Source organism: Vulpes vulpes, chromosome 7 (genome assembly GCF_048418805.1).
Source record: "Vulpes vulpes isolate BD-2025 chromosome 7, VulVul3, whole genome shotgun sequence".
Lineage (NCBI taxonomy): Eukaryota > Metazoa > Chordata > Mammalia > Carnivora > Canidae > Vulpes > Vulpes vulpes.
The window spans coordinates 81,429,785-81,444,788 of NC_132786.1; the positions used below are offsets into that span (position 1 = coordinate 81,429,785).

At 37.8% G+C, this 15,004-nt stretch overlaps 2 protein-coding genes across 5 annotated transcripts in view; both read left to right on the forward strand.

The window, feature by feature from the left end:
- Positions 1-1,170: 1,170 nt before the first annotated feature.
- CLDN12 (claudin 12) lies at positions 1,171-11,725 on the forward strand. The gene is made up of 3 exons (XM_026003731.2): positions 1,171-1,392; positions 2,583-2,672; positions 8,190-11,725. Exon 3 carries the CDS (start codon positions 8,223-8,225, stop codon positions 8,955-8,957), a length of 735 nt encoding a protein of 244 aa, XP_025859516.1. The 5' UTR covers positions 1,171-1,392; positions 2,583-2,672; positions 8,190-8,222; the 3' UTR covers positions 8,958-11,725.
- The window catches only part of CDK14 (cyclin dependent kinase 14), a 723,056-nt gene continuing 709,292 nt past the window's right edge, over positions 1,241-15,004 (forward strand). For 2 of the 4 annotated variants that reach the window (XM_072764238.1, XM_072764241.1), the window contains exons 1-2: positions 1,304-1,392; positions 2,583-2,672. The gene's annotated coding sequence lies outside the window, so the exon portion shown is untranslated. Of the gene's footprint in view, positions 1,393-2,582; positions 2,673-15,004 lie in introns of all 4 variants that reach the window. The other 2 variants (XM_072764239.1, XM_072764240.1) reach the window with 2 other exon arrangements.

Sequence of the window (15,004 nt, forward strand, 5' to 3'; positions counted from 1 at the left end):
CTATGTATAGTAACTCATTAAATCCTTATCATTATTTTTTGAGGTAGGTACATTATTATTGCAGCTAAGATCCTAAGCCACAAGGAGGTTACTTAACTTGCCCAAGTTAAATACAGGGCAGAGTGGGATGGGGGGGATAGGGATGCATGCAACTCTTTACTTCTGTTTAAAACTGTGGTGCTTTTTCTCAAACTTCTTATCTTGAAAAATTTTGAAGGTTCAGAGATTTGGAATAGTAAATGAACACCCATACACTTCCTCTCTCTAGATCCAACAATTGTCAACACTTGCCACATTTACTTTGTGCGTGTGATCATTTGAAATTAGTAGGCATCATGGCACTTCAGCAATCCTTTACATATGTAAAAGAAATCAGATCTGTCCTATACAAGACTTCTGAAACCTTAATTTTAACTCAGATATTCAGATAATGCAGTACCTCATATTTATGAGAAGCCATGAAGAAAGAGACAGGATAGTTGAAATTGTGCAGAAGAGTAAAGTTAGTTCAAATATCTAATAGCTAGTTACGAGCTCAGCGCTTTGCCTGTATTTAGTGCCTTAATTTTCAAGATAATTCTATGCTGTAGGTAATCTTACTATCTTCATTACAGATAATCTCAGAGGTAACTTGCCCAAGGCCACCTAACTAATATGTAGCAAAACCCCATATTAAACTAGGCAGTTAAATATATTTAAAAAATTTAAAACAAAGGATGCTCAAGTGTTATGATGCCTATCACCGTAGAGATCACACACACATAAATGGAGATAAGATAAATGTGGCAAATGTTGAAAACTGTTGACTCTAGAGAGTAAGCATATGGATGTTCATTGTACTATTCAAATTCTCTGCAAACGAAAAATTTCAAAATCAGTTCTGGAGTTTGGTCTTTTCAACTTTGTGCCTTGGTAAATGTTTTGTGGAAAAAAGTATTTAAGGATTTTTGCTAACAAACTTTATTGGGGAGGTCATATTTAGTAGGAAATATTTACTTGGGTATCCATTTCAAAGCTATTGTCAGTTTTGTTTCGTTTATTATTTTTTTATTTTTATTATTTTTATTTTTATTTTTATTTTTTTGTAACACCTGTAACCCAAATCTGGACGGAACTAAAGGTGCAAGGGGACTACCGGGGCTGGAGGCTGAGGAGAAAGGCCGGAGGAGATCGCAGGATGTTGCCTGGCGCCGGCGGCCCAGTGGATTCTGGGAATTGTAGTTTCCCAGTCATCCAGAGCATTCCTGATTAGGGCCTCGGGAGAACCTGCCTAGGCTCCCAGAAGTCTCCGGTGCTGCTCGCTGGGAACGCACTTCCTGGGACGCCGCGAGGGAGACGCTCTAAGAAGCTCCTCAGTGTGGGCGAGTGAAATGTCTCGGATGTGAGAAACAGGTAGGTGTGGTCAAGAATCCGGTTTCTGGGTCTTTTGCGTAAGTAGTTGACGATTTTGTGTAAAACAGCTAAAGCGGAGGGAATCAGGGACACGGAAAACTGTGGACCACATCTGCGGACGTGAAAAGGGCATGAGGTATTTGAAAAAGGCTTTAAAAATTTTTGCTCACAGGAGTATGGAAATGTCGAGGTGTCTTGCCGGAGCGGCCGGGGGCTTGGGCTTGGCTAGCGGGGTGTGCGGTGTGGAGCTGCAAGTTGCTATTTTTGAATCACCAGCTGCTTGTGTAATGATGACCTGCTCGCGGTTCAAACCCACTCAGTGCTGTAGGGATGGGCTTGCTCTGAGAGCGCTGTCATTGTTGCGGTCTCTTTCCATTGGCTCTAACTAGGAGAGCTCCCCCTCCCCCCAACCCCCCCCCCCTTTTTTTTCTTTCTTTCTGCTAGCTCTGGTGCTCCTAAGGACAGGGCTCGAAGGGATGGAGAGGAGAGGAGGGGGAGTGCGGGTTTCTCTGAAGCCCAAGTTGTGTGCAGTAGGCCTCGGAAGGGGCCGGATGCTACGCTGGAGGAAGGCCAGACTTGCTTGGTGAGCCTGCTTAAAATGAAAGCTCAGGGATGCTAGTATGTGTTTTTAATTGTAAAACAATTTCCCCTTAATTTGGAGTGAGTGATTATGCTTGATACCAACTCAAGAAACCTACATTTAGGAAAGAAAAATTATAATTTGAAATCTCTTCTGTTGAGGACCACATTCTACGTAATGATTATAGGGCTAGTAATAAATGCCTTAATCTGGCGTCTACAGGTTTGCATCCTCATCCTACCTATTGTGATAAGTAGTATTGGAAAAGGAAGTTGTTGGTGCTTAAAATAGATTTATAAAAACATTTAAGTGGCAGGTTGAGACCGCTGGTGGAACTAAACTCAAGCATCCTAGTTGCAAATTTTAGGATGCACAGTGCAGATCAACTTAGCCTAGTTTTGTTATCTGTGTGCTTTTAAAAGATACAAAAGAAACAATGAATTTATTTTACTTCTAAGACAACTAACTTCGCAGTTTCCTTGGGCCTCCTTATTCTGAGTTGTGAGTAGGAACTAAAAAATCCATTACATACATATGTGTGTGCGTGTGTACACATATATGATTTAAAGAAGTATTATATTAACTTAGGACATTTTTCCTATTTCTTTAGGCCCAGATCATCTCTACTGTCTATTCAGATGTGCATCTATTTCTTCTAAGTTGATTAAAGTTGTTTTAGAACTGTGAAGTACCTCAAAGAGTAAGTACATCCTTTGATTTTACTCTTTTTCCTTTTTCCACCATATGTCCGATGACATGTTTTTCTCTTGTTCAACAAAATAAAGTTATAAGATAGACCTCTCTTGAAAGCAATGATTGATGACCTATAGTTTCTAAGAAAACTCAAATTACAAGTAGAAGACTGCTAGTCTTACCATCAGGAAGTGATGTAGCTGTTGTTATACGTGTCTTCTCATAGCTATTCCTGGGATTGTCCTTGAAAAAATTACATAGTGATGGGTCTGTGAATTCCTAAAGCTCTTAGCCATTATTCCTGCCTCAGACTTCTTTGAATGCTATTCAAAACCACAGAACACATACCTTTTTGAAAATATTTTTATTTGAAAATGATATATTTGATAATCTTTAACTCCGTACCAAATTTTGTCCATCTGCTTCTGAAAGTCACCATGGAACATAGTCAGATGACAAATGTGAAGTGGTTGTTTTGAAACAGAGTCCTTATTTGATTTGGTCAGTAATTACTCCAAAGAGAATCCTCTGTTATTATTGTTATATGGCTATAGTCATCTGTGATTGATTGCTGAGATCCAAAAAAAAAAAAAAAAAAGCATGTTTCTAGCTAAAGAAAATAAATAAGCCTACTAATAATCATTATAAACTTAAATTTCTTACCATACTGTTTTACAAAAGGCTTTACTATTTATGATCTTATAGCTACCTTGGGGGACATTCTATAGATAAGATATTTGAAGTTCAGAGGACCTTTCCCAGTCTGAAAATGGTAGGATGTGACTGGCATTTGGTCTTTGGTTACCTGGACTATAATACCACTTGCCTCTCTCAGATAGAAACAACAAGCCCAGATATCTATGGATATTAATCCAGCTTTAGGCTGTTCTAGTTAGTGTTCAAGAGTGGTACTTAGATTTGTTAGTGTGTTTTCAACCTTCCATATTTTCTACAGTCCCCAGTAAGGGATTTTCATATGGCATAAAGAGGTTTATCTTTTTTCTGCATTGCTATATTAAAATATAAATACAAATATAATAAATTGTTTTGCTTTAAAAAGTAGTTTTGTGTTGATAAACAGACATTAATTTGATATATTAACCACTGTTAATAAAGAGGAGGTATATCCAGTAGTAACAAACCTATTAAGTTGAAAACATGAGAATCAACACAGTTGTAAATGAGTGACTCCTTGACCCCTGTGAAAATTAACCAGTGTTGCCAACTTAGATATGTGTTTCTAGAAGAAGAGTCTTTATGTAAATACTTGGGAATGGCCTCATTTTTTTAGGAGAAGAAAATGAACTTTGTTTTAAAAAATGGGAGAGACTGGCCAATGGAGAGTGGAAAGTGGAGAGGGCATGGTCTAGAAGGAAATTGGAAGTTTCGAAATGCAGAATATGAATGAATGAGTGAATGAATGAATGACACTGATAACAGAGCGGATTTGTAACTTTCTCCCTGGATCCTGACCATCCCATATGGACCTTGTATTTGTTTGTTTGTTTGTTTGTTCACTTATTTAACAAATAATTAAGTGCCTTCTGTGTACCAATATGGGACACAGTGAATAAAAGGGAAGGCTCTCTGTCCTGGAATTCAGTGTAATGAGAAAGATAAATACTGAACAAGGAATTATGAGCAAAATCACTGCTACAAAAGAGAAGGTACAAAGGTGATTTCAGAGCATATAACTGGGGCTGGTGGGGGGGGGGGGGGGGCGGTGGTTAAAGATAGGGGAAGAGAAGACAGATTTAGAGCCAGATTCCCTGGCTCTAATTTCCAGATTCATCATTAGAAAGAAGAATACCTGTTAGATAAGCAAAAATTAGACTGGAATTAAGAAAGTTCTAGAAGGAAGAAATAGCATGAAGTAAAGCCCTTAGCCAAATTTAAAAGTGCAAAATTTGAAGAGCTAAAAGCAATATGGCTACATAGTCTGTAACATGTGAGATGGGAAAGTGACACATAAGGAGATTGAGAATTTGACAGGAACCCGTGGTGGGATTTGAAACTTTGGAAACCATGGGAAAATTTTGAAACTTTACTCTGAGGGAAATAGGAAGCCATGGAATGTAAGGAATGTAGTGAGGGCCACCTGACTGGCTCAGCTGGTGGATCATGCAACTTTTGATCTCAGGATTATGAGTTTGAGCCCACATTGGGTGTAGAAATTACTTAAAATTCTAAAAAAAAATATATATATATAGTGAAAAAATCAGATTTACATTTTAAACAGTTATTTTGGATTAAAGATTAATTGGCATAGGACAAGAGTAGAGGTTTTTTTACTCTCTTAATATGAACAAATCCTAACCTGAGAGTCATTGTTTTCACTTTTAAATCACTAAACATATTCCATCTCCCAACTATCACTATAAAATGATTCTTCATACTTTTAGTGAGATATATGACTTATCAAATCTTATATATGTGGAGTTAAGAACAGATCATAAAAAGGAAAGTGGCCAAATAAAGTTAAAAAGAGCAAGGATATTAATTCCAGCACTGAGGTTGAAATTATCTAAAGATTTGAGGTAATAGTATTTCCCTTCTGAAAAAATGCCATGGTATCCTTGTTGGCTGTGTAAATTAGAACTTTTAGTCATTCTCTGGGATCTGAGCTAAGAATGTAAAAGCAAGTTCAGGGGACTGATACATCTTTGTTGATTTGATGTAGGATAAATTTGAATACACTTGATCCTGAAGTAAATTTTGACCTACCTCTGCTCATTAGTGTTGTTTGATAGTCCATAATCTAAGAACTACAGGAATTTATTTATCATAATAAAGTCGTTCATTCTGATCTTACTTCTCTTGCATTCTAGGAATTAGTGGTATTAAGGTGGCTTGATTGGAGAAATCTCAATTATATTGATACTCCCAAGTTTTTGACCCCTATCTTTGAAAGCAAGAGGGAGTTTATGATTGGGTTAAGACTCTGAGTACATAGCCTGAAGGAGTTCTGAAGCTTTAAGAGAAACAAAGGGAACTTTTTTCTTAGGTCTTCACAACATTAATCAAATCCTCATTCTCTTTCATTGCTCAATCTTCCTGTAACCCTGGATGACACATTTTTTATGAACGGGTACCTTAGTGGCTCACAGTTATCATTTGACATGTAATAATCATACAACTGATTTACTCTCATCATTTTGCTTTCTCATAGAACAGCATATTCTTTCCCTCAGTCTGACTGTTGACACATTGCATCAAGGTCCAGATCTTCGTGGCTTCAGTGTCCCTCCAGGGCCTAATAGTATTTTTATGTGCTAGATACTCAGTAAATGCTTGAGTTGAATGAATTGGTTCATTGAATGAATTATTACTTGGTAATAGCTACTTCCTTGTCCAGTTCTACATTATCAGTAGCCTACCTTTGTGAGTTACTTTGGTCTTGGAACAGTGCCCAGTACTTATTTATTCAAATATTCCTAGAATAAGTTAAGTGCCAACCACTGTGCAAGTTGCTAACCGCGTATGGGGGAGACCCATACAGGTATGTGAGGTATGTGAGCAAAAACCTGAATGAAGCTGAATTTTGGAGCTTGGCATCGTTAGTAGCCTTTTCCAGTATAAATATCTCAGACCTGCACCACAGTTTCCATTGCTGGAATAAGGTTGTTGGTTACTAAAATTAAGCAAGACGGTTTTTCTCCCCGATTTGCATGAAAAATATAAATTAGGACTGTAATTCTTTTGTTTTGTTTTCATCTCTAAACAATATATTTATAAATAATTGCCACTTTTGGGAATATTGACAGAAGACAACATGATAAGTAGTAAATTAATATTAATGGAGAAACTTAGAACTGATTATGCTTAACTTAAGGACTTTGAAAAATGGTTCACTTGGGCTTAACTGATTTATATATGTATGCATACCTATATATTTTATGGTAGTAAAGATATCCCTAGTCTATATGATCAGATTAAATATGCAAATATGTTGTTTTCTAAAGAAAAAACAATGTACCTTCCCATTCAGACACATTTGATCAAGTTCTAACCCAGTTTAATATTTTGATCTTTCTGGACCCTAAACTCCTGGAAATGCTATTCCATCATTGCAGGAGGTGGTATTAGACTAAAGGATCATGGGTACTCTGAACACATATTGTATTCAGAAACAATAATTCTCAACCTGTCCCTCCTTCATCATGATGTAACTAAAAGAAGCAAAAGTGCTACTTTATTAGTCTACTTTGTTACTTCATTGGGGATGTGTTAGAAGGCAGAGAAAATACACTTGAATGGTGTTTGAAGAATGAGTTTCAAATTCTTAAAGCTGAATAAGGTATTGGTCTTTATACTTTGTCATATACAGAAAAAGAACAGAGCCTTTTAATTTGGAATGAGAGAAAGCCCTGCCCACTTTTTTTTTTTTTTCTTTTTCTTACTGTAGCGTTAAAGGAGTAGGTTGTCATTACTTTAGGAATTTTTGCATTCATCTATGAGCCGTCATGGTATAATAACCAGTAACCACTAGTGTAATAACCTGAAAAGCTTTCAAGTCATCCTGAATCAGTTAGGAAATAGTTAAGCAGAATAATATCAGGGATCTTTGTTCTCTTCTTTTCATTTGACTAACTCAATGGAGAAGAGGTCATTTACATTTTGTAATTATCCAGTGCACCTAGTATGTAGGAATGAGATGTTGCTTTTTCTTATTTAACATTTATTCAGCAGATGTTCTTTAAACTGCTCCAGTGTGCCAGGCACTGAGCTGGTCACTGAGTCCTAAGAAATAGTTAATACTTGAATTGCTCTTATAACATGCTAGACATGTTTTAAGCTCTGGACATTATATTAACTCACTAAATACTTTGTGAGGTAGGTACTGTTATTTTTTCCATTTTAAAGATCAGGAAGATGAATCACAGAGAAGTTTTATAAGCTGACCCACGGTCACTTGGCCAGTAAGTGAGGAAGTGGGGATTAGAAACCTAGCAGTCTGGCTCAGAGTCCTCCCTCAGCCAATCTGCTGTCCGGTAATGCTTCTTTCCCCATGTCTTCATCTCTTATGAGCTGCCTTCACCTCAGCTGCATGCTGGTTTCATTTTACATCTGCATGAGCATTGAAGGCTGAATTTGTGTTGTTTATAGTTGACGGATGATGAGTGCTCTGACCATATGTATTTGAATGGCTGACATAATATACCATATGTGTGTTGAATGAGTGATTATTGACAATTGAGAGACTTTCATATGTGGTGTTAAGAGGATTTGAAGTGATTTTGATTGAGTTCCTGGCTCTGATTTGCTGGGAAGTAAAATACTCATGCCTTTAGTTCTTTAGTTGCTGCATGACCCAGCTACTGGTAACCAAGCATGGGTCAGTGCACCTGTGCTCTGAGGTCACATGCACATGTGTTTATGTATGTTCAGATTTACATAGGAAACAGGGACAGGCTTTCCGTCTTTGCATTGACATCATTAGTTGTGCTGCCAATCAGCACCACCTTTCCTACTCTGCTCTTCTATTGTCCCCTCATGATTTGTCCTCTTGTGTGTCACCCCCCAGTCTGACTGACAGTACTGCACAAGCCTGCCTGCCATGGGCTGTCGGGATGTCCATGCAGCCACAGTCCTCTCCTTCCTGTGTGGAATCGCCTCGGTAGCAGGCCTCTTTGCAGGAACTCTGCTTCCCAACTGGAGGAAATTACGACTGATCACATTCAACAGAAACGAGAAGAATCTGACTGTTTACACTGGCCTGTGGGTGAAGTGTGCCCGATATGATGGGAGCAGTGACTGCCTGATGTATGATACTACTTGGTACTCATCAGTTGACCAACTGGACTTGCGGGTCCTCCAGTTTGCCCTGCCTCTCAGCATCCTGATTGCAATGGGTGCCCTGCTGCTCTGCCTCATTGGAATGTGCAACACGGCCTTCAGGTCCTCAGTGCCCAACATCAAACTGGCCAAGTGTCTGGTCAATAGTGCAGGCTGCCATCTGGTGGCCGGGCTGCTGTTTTTCCTGGCAGGTACTGTGAGCCTCTCCCCATCCATCTGGGTCATCTTTTATAACGTTCATCTGAACAAGAAGTTTGAGCCAGTCTTTACATTTGACTACGCAGTGTATGTCACTATGGCTAGTGCTGGGGGCCTGTATATGACTTCCCTTCTACTGTTTATTTGGTACTGTGCATGCAAATCTTTGCCTTCTCCTTTCTGGCAGCCACTGTACTCCCATCCGCCCAGTATGCATACTTACTCACAGCCCTATTCAGCACGTTCCCGCCTTTCTGCCATTGAAATTGACATTCCAGTTGTTTCACACACCACCTAATGGGGAAATAGTTCTCAGAGAAGACTTGTAGCCTCACATTTCCCGTATACAAGAACCCATATACATTTTCCTTTGTTTCTGACCAGTCAATGAAGCCAAATTCGTATGTCCAGGTAGAATGAAGTGCTGCTAGTTTTATGAAAAGTACATTATTTTAATGTGAATCATTCCTTTTATCTTGCTTCTTATGCTAGAAAGATTTTTAACCTCTATATTGATACTTAATCAGTTATTCAAGTGGAAAGGGCCTGTGTCTCAGTTGAGGTGATTTAGAACAACATGGTAAAGTAAAAAATGATGACTAAGAGAGGCTATTGTACATGATATTTATGAGTATTTCAGAATGTGTATTGTCCTTTTTCTATAATACCTTAAACTGGGGGAAAAAAAGGGCAATTTCAAATATAAGAAATTTCTTTCAGGTAAGGATAATATTTTAACAGTAGTCAGTCTACCAGCTTAAGGCTGTAACTTTTCTTACTTCTCTCTCGGGGCTAATTATATTGAATAGAGTTTCATATTTTGAAGAGACTTTCCTTTGTGCATTCCTTATCTTCTACCTCATGGCAGTGTTTAAAAATAAAATGCATTTTAAGTGATGTCAGAGAGAATAAGCCTAACATTTTAAATATCTACTAGTATGGATAACATTTAAGATAATTTTAAAAGTTAATGATTCTATAAATTGTATTATTAGAGTTAAAATGGGCCATGTGATGGATCGGTGCTTCCCTTCTGAGGCAAAAATCCTTTTTTTTTTTTAGATTAGCATCCACCAAGTAGTACTCATGGCCCTCTATAATCTCTTAATGACAAAGAGAAAGAAAGAAAGAGGCCCAAGTGGTTTGTTTTTAGACAGTGGTAGGGGACAAGCATCTATTCTTCATTGACAACATCAGAGATTCATTCTGGTGACTGCCTTTTGAATGATGAGTGAAGTAAGTTATGCTTCACCATGACCACATTCACTCTTTGATTCAGTTCCTGCCCTCATCACTGATTATTTCCTTGAGCATATAACTTTGCTCAACACTTTAGTGGGTGCTGTAGAGGATATATGAAAAGTATGAGATCTGGTCCCATCCATTAAGATATTTTAATAAAGGGCAGCCCGGGTGGCTCAGCGGTTTAGCGCCGCCTTCAGCCTGGGCGTGATCCTGGAGACCCGGGATTGAGTCCCACGTCGGGCTCCCTGCATGGAGCCTGCTTCCTCTGCCTGTGTTTCTGCCTCTCTCTCTCTCTCTCTGTGTGTCTCTCATGAGTAAATAAATAAAATCTTTAAAAAAAAAAAAGATATTTTAATAAAGAAGATCAAACTGTTATCTAACAAATAGGGAACAGTCTGACTTAATTGGCAGCTGTTCTTAATTTCTCAATCATTGATCCAGGAATATATTTCAACCAGAGATGTGGCTTTTTGGCAGACAGGCTTATTTTACGATACCAGCAATATTCTGGAACTTAGAAATTCAATTCATTGGATCCTTTAGAGCACCTACCCTAGCCTAGACACTATAATAACACTGTATCAGATTCATGAAAATGGGCAAAAATGGTAAAGAAATTAAATTATTCCCTTTTCACCTCTGAAAGTATGATGATGTATTGAAGAGGGAGGAATAATTAAAATCTCTCTTGTAACGGGGTAATATTTAGATGCAACCACGTTAACACTGAGATGAATGCTTAGAAATTCAGGGATATTGGGTGTTTACCTTATGAATTTGAGCTGCTGACTTAATTGGTATAATTTGCTATACATTAGTACTGTGTTCATAAGGATTTTGTTTTATTAACCATTACAAATTTCACAAACAACTAGTTGCATGGTAAACAGATTATTATGCCTCTTTGCAAATCTGGATATGATTCTGATACTTTTGTGGTTGTAAGTGGTACTTTTTTTTTTTTTCCCTAATTACAGCACTGGTTTATGTATATAGCAAATAAATCCAGTTGTATAATTTTTAAATGCCATCAGTATAAAGCATGCAAAAATATGGTTTTTTTTAGTTACAGCTTCTGATTACCTTCATTTCCATTCCTTTTTTGCTCTTCTCAGATATAGCTAAATCCTGATCACTCCAAGACAATGGCAGGTAGAATTTTGAGACTAATATTAATTTCCTCCTTTGCTAATTAATATCAGTCTCACTAAATTTGTCCAGAAGTGTCAAGAATTCTACCATCTTCCTGTTCTTAGTATCAATAATATTAAAGAAAAGTAGACTTAGCCATTAATACACTAGACAGGTTTTAGTCCATGGGATTATAAATATAAATGTGAAGGTTTTCCTGTAAGCATCTTTTGCAGTCTTTTCATAATCCGTAGCCTCAAACTAGTATTTACTATGGATATAGTAGGCAAAAGAAACCGCTGTTTCCCTTATTGTCTTTAATATTTCAGATTTGCTCTCAATAGCTATTCTTCAAAGCCATCAAAGGAAAGCAAGTATTTACAGTTCTTTTTAGTAATATGTGAGCACTCATCAGGCTATCATTGTGATGGGGGATTTTTTTGTTGTTGTTGCTGCAAGTTATTAATGTTAAGGGCCTTTTACAGAAGCCAGCTTGGAAACAACCTTAAGTGTGGTATGATGCACCAGATTTGGTTTATCCAGCCATGGGAGGAAAAAAAAAAAACTCTGAGTTTACTTTACTTGTAATTATACACTATACTAGATGATGTTTGTTGTAAACTGCAATGTAAAACCTCAGTAAAACTGCACTGTACTTCTTGATGTTTATTAAAAGATGTATTTTTACAAGTTTTTGTTTCTATGCTTTTCCTCAATACTTTAAAGTAAAATAGTTTGAGGGGCGCCTTGGTGGCTTAGTCAGTTAAGCGTCTGACTCTTGATTTTGGCTCAGGTCATGATCTCAGGGTCGTGAGATTGAGCCCCTTGTCAGGCTCTGCACTGAGTGTGGAGCTTGCTTAAGATTCTCTCCCCCGTCCCATACCCTCACTCTCTGCCCACATGCACATACCCCTCTCTCAAATAAATCAATAAATATTTTGAGAAATGTTTCTCAAATATATGTAAATTGAAAAAGATACAGCCCCATTTAAAGCCCTATAGAACAGCAATTAGAAAGGAATTTGAAAACATGGATTTGTTATTCCAGAAGCATCAAGACGCCTTATCTATTTTTAAGAGTAGTCTAGGAATTCACTGGACTGTTTGAGTATTCCACAAAAAAACAATGAAGTTAGTATGCCGGATTTACCTCATCAATGGAGTTTTTTTAATGGTCTGTGTTCTTAAAAATTGAGAGCTCTCAAATGATTAAATAGGAGGACCTTTTCTTACTCTTCAGAACATGAGATTTCCAGAAGAAGTGGTCCTAATGGGTAAGTCACCTTAAGATTTCTGAAGCTTGGGATGAACTTTTAATTTTTTGGATTGCAGCTTTCTGGGATAGTTCTCACATGCACTCCTCACTGAACCCCTGCTCTATGGTAGTATCTTAGATGGAAGAGCCATATGTTGCCCTAGAAATCTGAAGCTGCTTCAGGTTGGGCATCCCCAGCTGAATATGCTAACACCACAATTCTGAGTCACCCCTTAGTTGGACAGGTTCTTTGAGGGTAACTAAATACTAGCGAATCCCTTCATGCTAACCAAATTCACAAGAGACTGGCTTACCAATCAGAAATGATAACTACAGACTACTTAAAACCACTATCCAAGAACTGTTTTTAAAAATACACCCTAAAACAGATCTTTAAGAAAAAAATTATTCCAGTCCTGGGATAGGGAAAGTACAAGACAAGCCCAGCACATCTTGTTCTTTCAGAAAGTAAGGAAACACTCAAAGAATGATGGGGACATGTCAAATTACATAGGAGTCAGCTTGAGGTTCCTACTGACCAAATCGGACAATCTGAGCATCAAAATAAATAGTAATGGATTATAAGCTGTTAAATAAGGCAAAACTCTGTGTGTCTATACCAATATAAATGGAAAGAAAGAAAAGCTGTTTGTTATAGTAAAATACTAAGAAATAAAATAGGAAAAAAGACAGAGTTAGGAAAACATCAATAGAACTTTCATCAAACTTTAATGAAAGTTTGATGAAAAACAGGATAAATGTCTTGTAAATACTTAGTCTCAAAATTCTCCATAAATGACTTACTAATTTCAAAGGGAAGAATAGGAACTTCATAGTGCATAGGCTTGCCAGACACAGCCTTAACCAAGTGATGAAATTTATCACTGATAATAAGACCAACACTATGCATCTCCTGATATGATGCAGTAAGGCTACATCATTGCTTTGGCGTTTCCATGAAAAATATGTAGCTTGGGTAGCTCAGTCAGTTAAGCATCTGACTTTGGTTCAGGTCATGATCTCAGGGTCCTGGAATTAAGCCTCACATTGGGCTACCCTGCTCAGCAGAGAGTCTGCTTGTCCCTCTCCCTCTGGCCCCCTATCCTGCTCATGTGCTCACATGCTCGCACTCTGTGTCAAATAAACAAAATCTTAAAAAAAAAAAAAACCAAACAAACCATATCTTCAGACTAATCTTGCTGAAAGATGGGCAGCTTCTCAGTTCCACTTTTCCTTTTTGCTTTCTTCTCTTTCTCCTGATCTTCAATTTTATAAAAAAGGCATAAAAACTTACAATCTAAGTTGTCTCCAAAAAATTGCATACAAGTAACTCTTTTAGGAGGGATTTTGAAAAGCTTATGTCGGGTCTTCTGAAAAACTAAAAAGGGAAGATCCCTTGCAGAAGAGATGTAAATCAAAGTCACAGAGCCACAGGACTTGGGTCTTAACGAGTCGTCCCATTTCCATTTATTAGGAAAATATCTTCTGTCCTAAAACATAGTGACCTGTAAGCCTAAGGGCTCTCTCCCCTTGCTCCCTCCACCCCCCCCCCCCCCAACTAGAGGAACTTTTCTAGAAGGTCATTTCCCCTGTATCTGCTGGATGTCTCCCCACCCTCTAGTTCAGGAAGGTTCTAAATCTGAAGGGCTGTGGAATTTGGGTAGGAAGAGCTCAACTGTAGCCTAGCTAGTATTCATATACAAATCTGCTACTAATGGGGAATTTGGGCTTGTTTGTTGTATTTTGTTTGGAAATATGCCAACTTTCAGACTGTTCTATAAAACAAATTCTTAAGCAAACTTTGAGGAAGAACATGATGTGGATGAGAAAAAGAAAAATTTCCTTATTTTCTATGAAAACCCAATGTGCCTGGGTACTGTTAGTAGAAATCTAGTAATTGGAATTTTGAGTGGTCCTTATACATTAAAATTCTCTGTAGAAAGAATATATATTCATGTTTCCAAAGTTTTGTTTTACAGAAAAAAGTAACTTCTGCTGCTCATTAAGAGAAAAGGTATTATTGATACTTTAACTGTGTTAAATCTAGTGGCTTCACATCAGGATTCACTCTTTAACATTTTGAAAAGATACTTATGGTAAATAAATCAAGATAATTCACTTAAATTTAAAAAAATAAAAAAAAATGTTTTTGTCTCTATCCCCATGTTCCTTTTCTTGCTCTAACTCTCAGGACCTAATCTTGTGATCTAGAAGGTCCAGGTAGAAATTTTAGCAACAGAAGACTGCTATAATTAGTGGGGACCCCTAGGTCTTGGCAGCCCTAAGCAAGTGCCTAGCAAGCCCACCTTTCCCCTTGCTGGCCATGTGGACAAAAGCTTTGGTTTAACTGGCCCCTCATGTTCTAGAGCTGCTAATCTGCTCCTGGCTATTTCTGCTTTAAGAACTTGAAGGTCACATTGAATGCTGGAGCCAGGTGATACCAGCCAATTGTGCACATCTCTTCCCAGCTCTGTATCTCCTGACATCGTGTTGATGGCTTCAAATTGGCCATGTTGGAAGTATGTATGCCACAGAAATTAGCAAATACTACAAGTTAGGGCTTTTCTTTTTTTCTTTCTTTCTGAGAGCTATAAAACTTCACCTGTGATAAAAGGAATCTCTGAAGTAGACTCTCAGTAGGTCTTTCTCCAGTATTGCCCTGTCTTCCTCTGCACCACCAATCCATCCTGTACACAGGTAACAGAATGAACCTT

Coding starts and splice junctions, on each gene's coding strand:
- CLDN12 (XM_026003731.2), top strand. CDS start 8,223: ATGGGCTGTCGGGATGTCCATGCAGCCACAGTCCTCTCCTTCCTGTGT.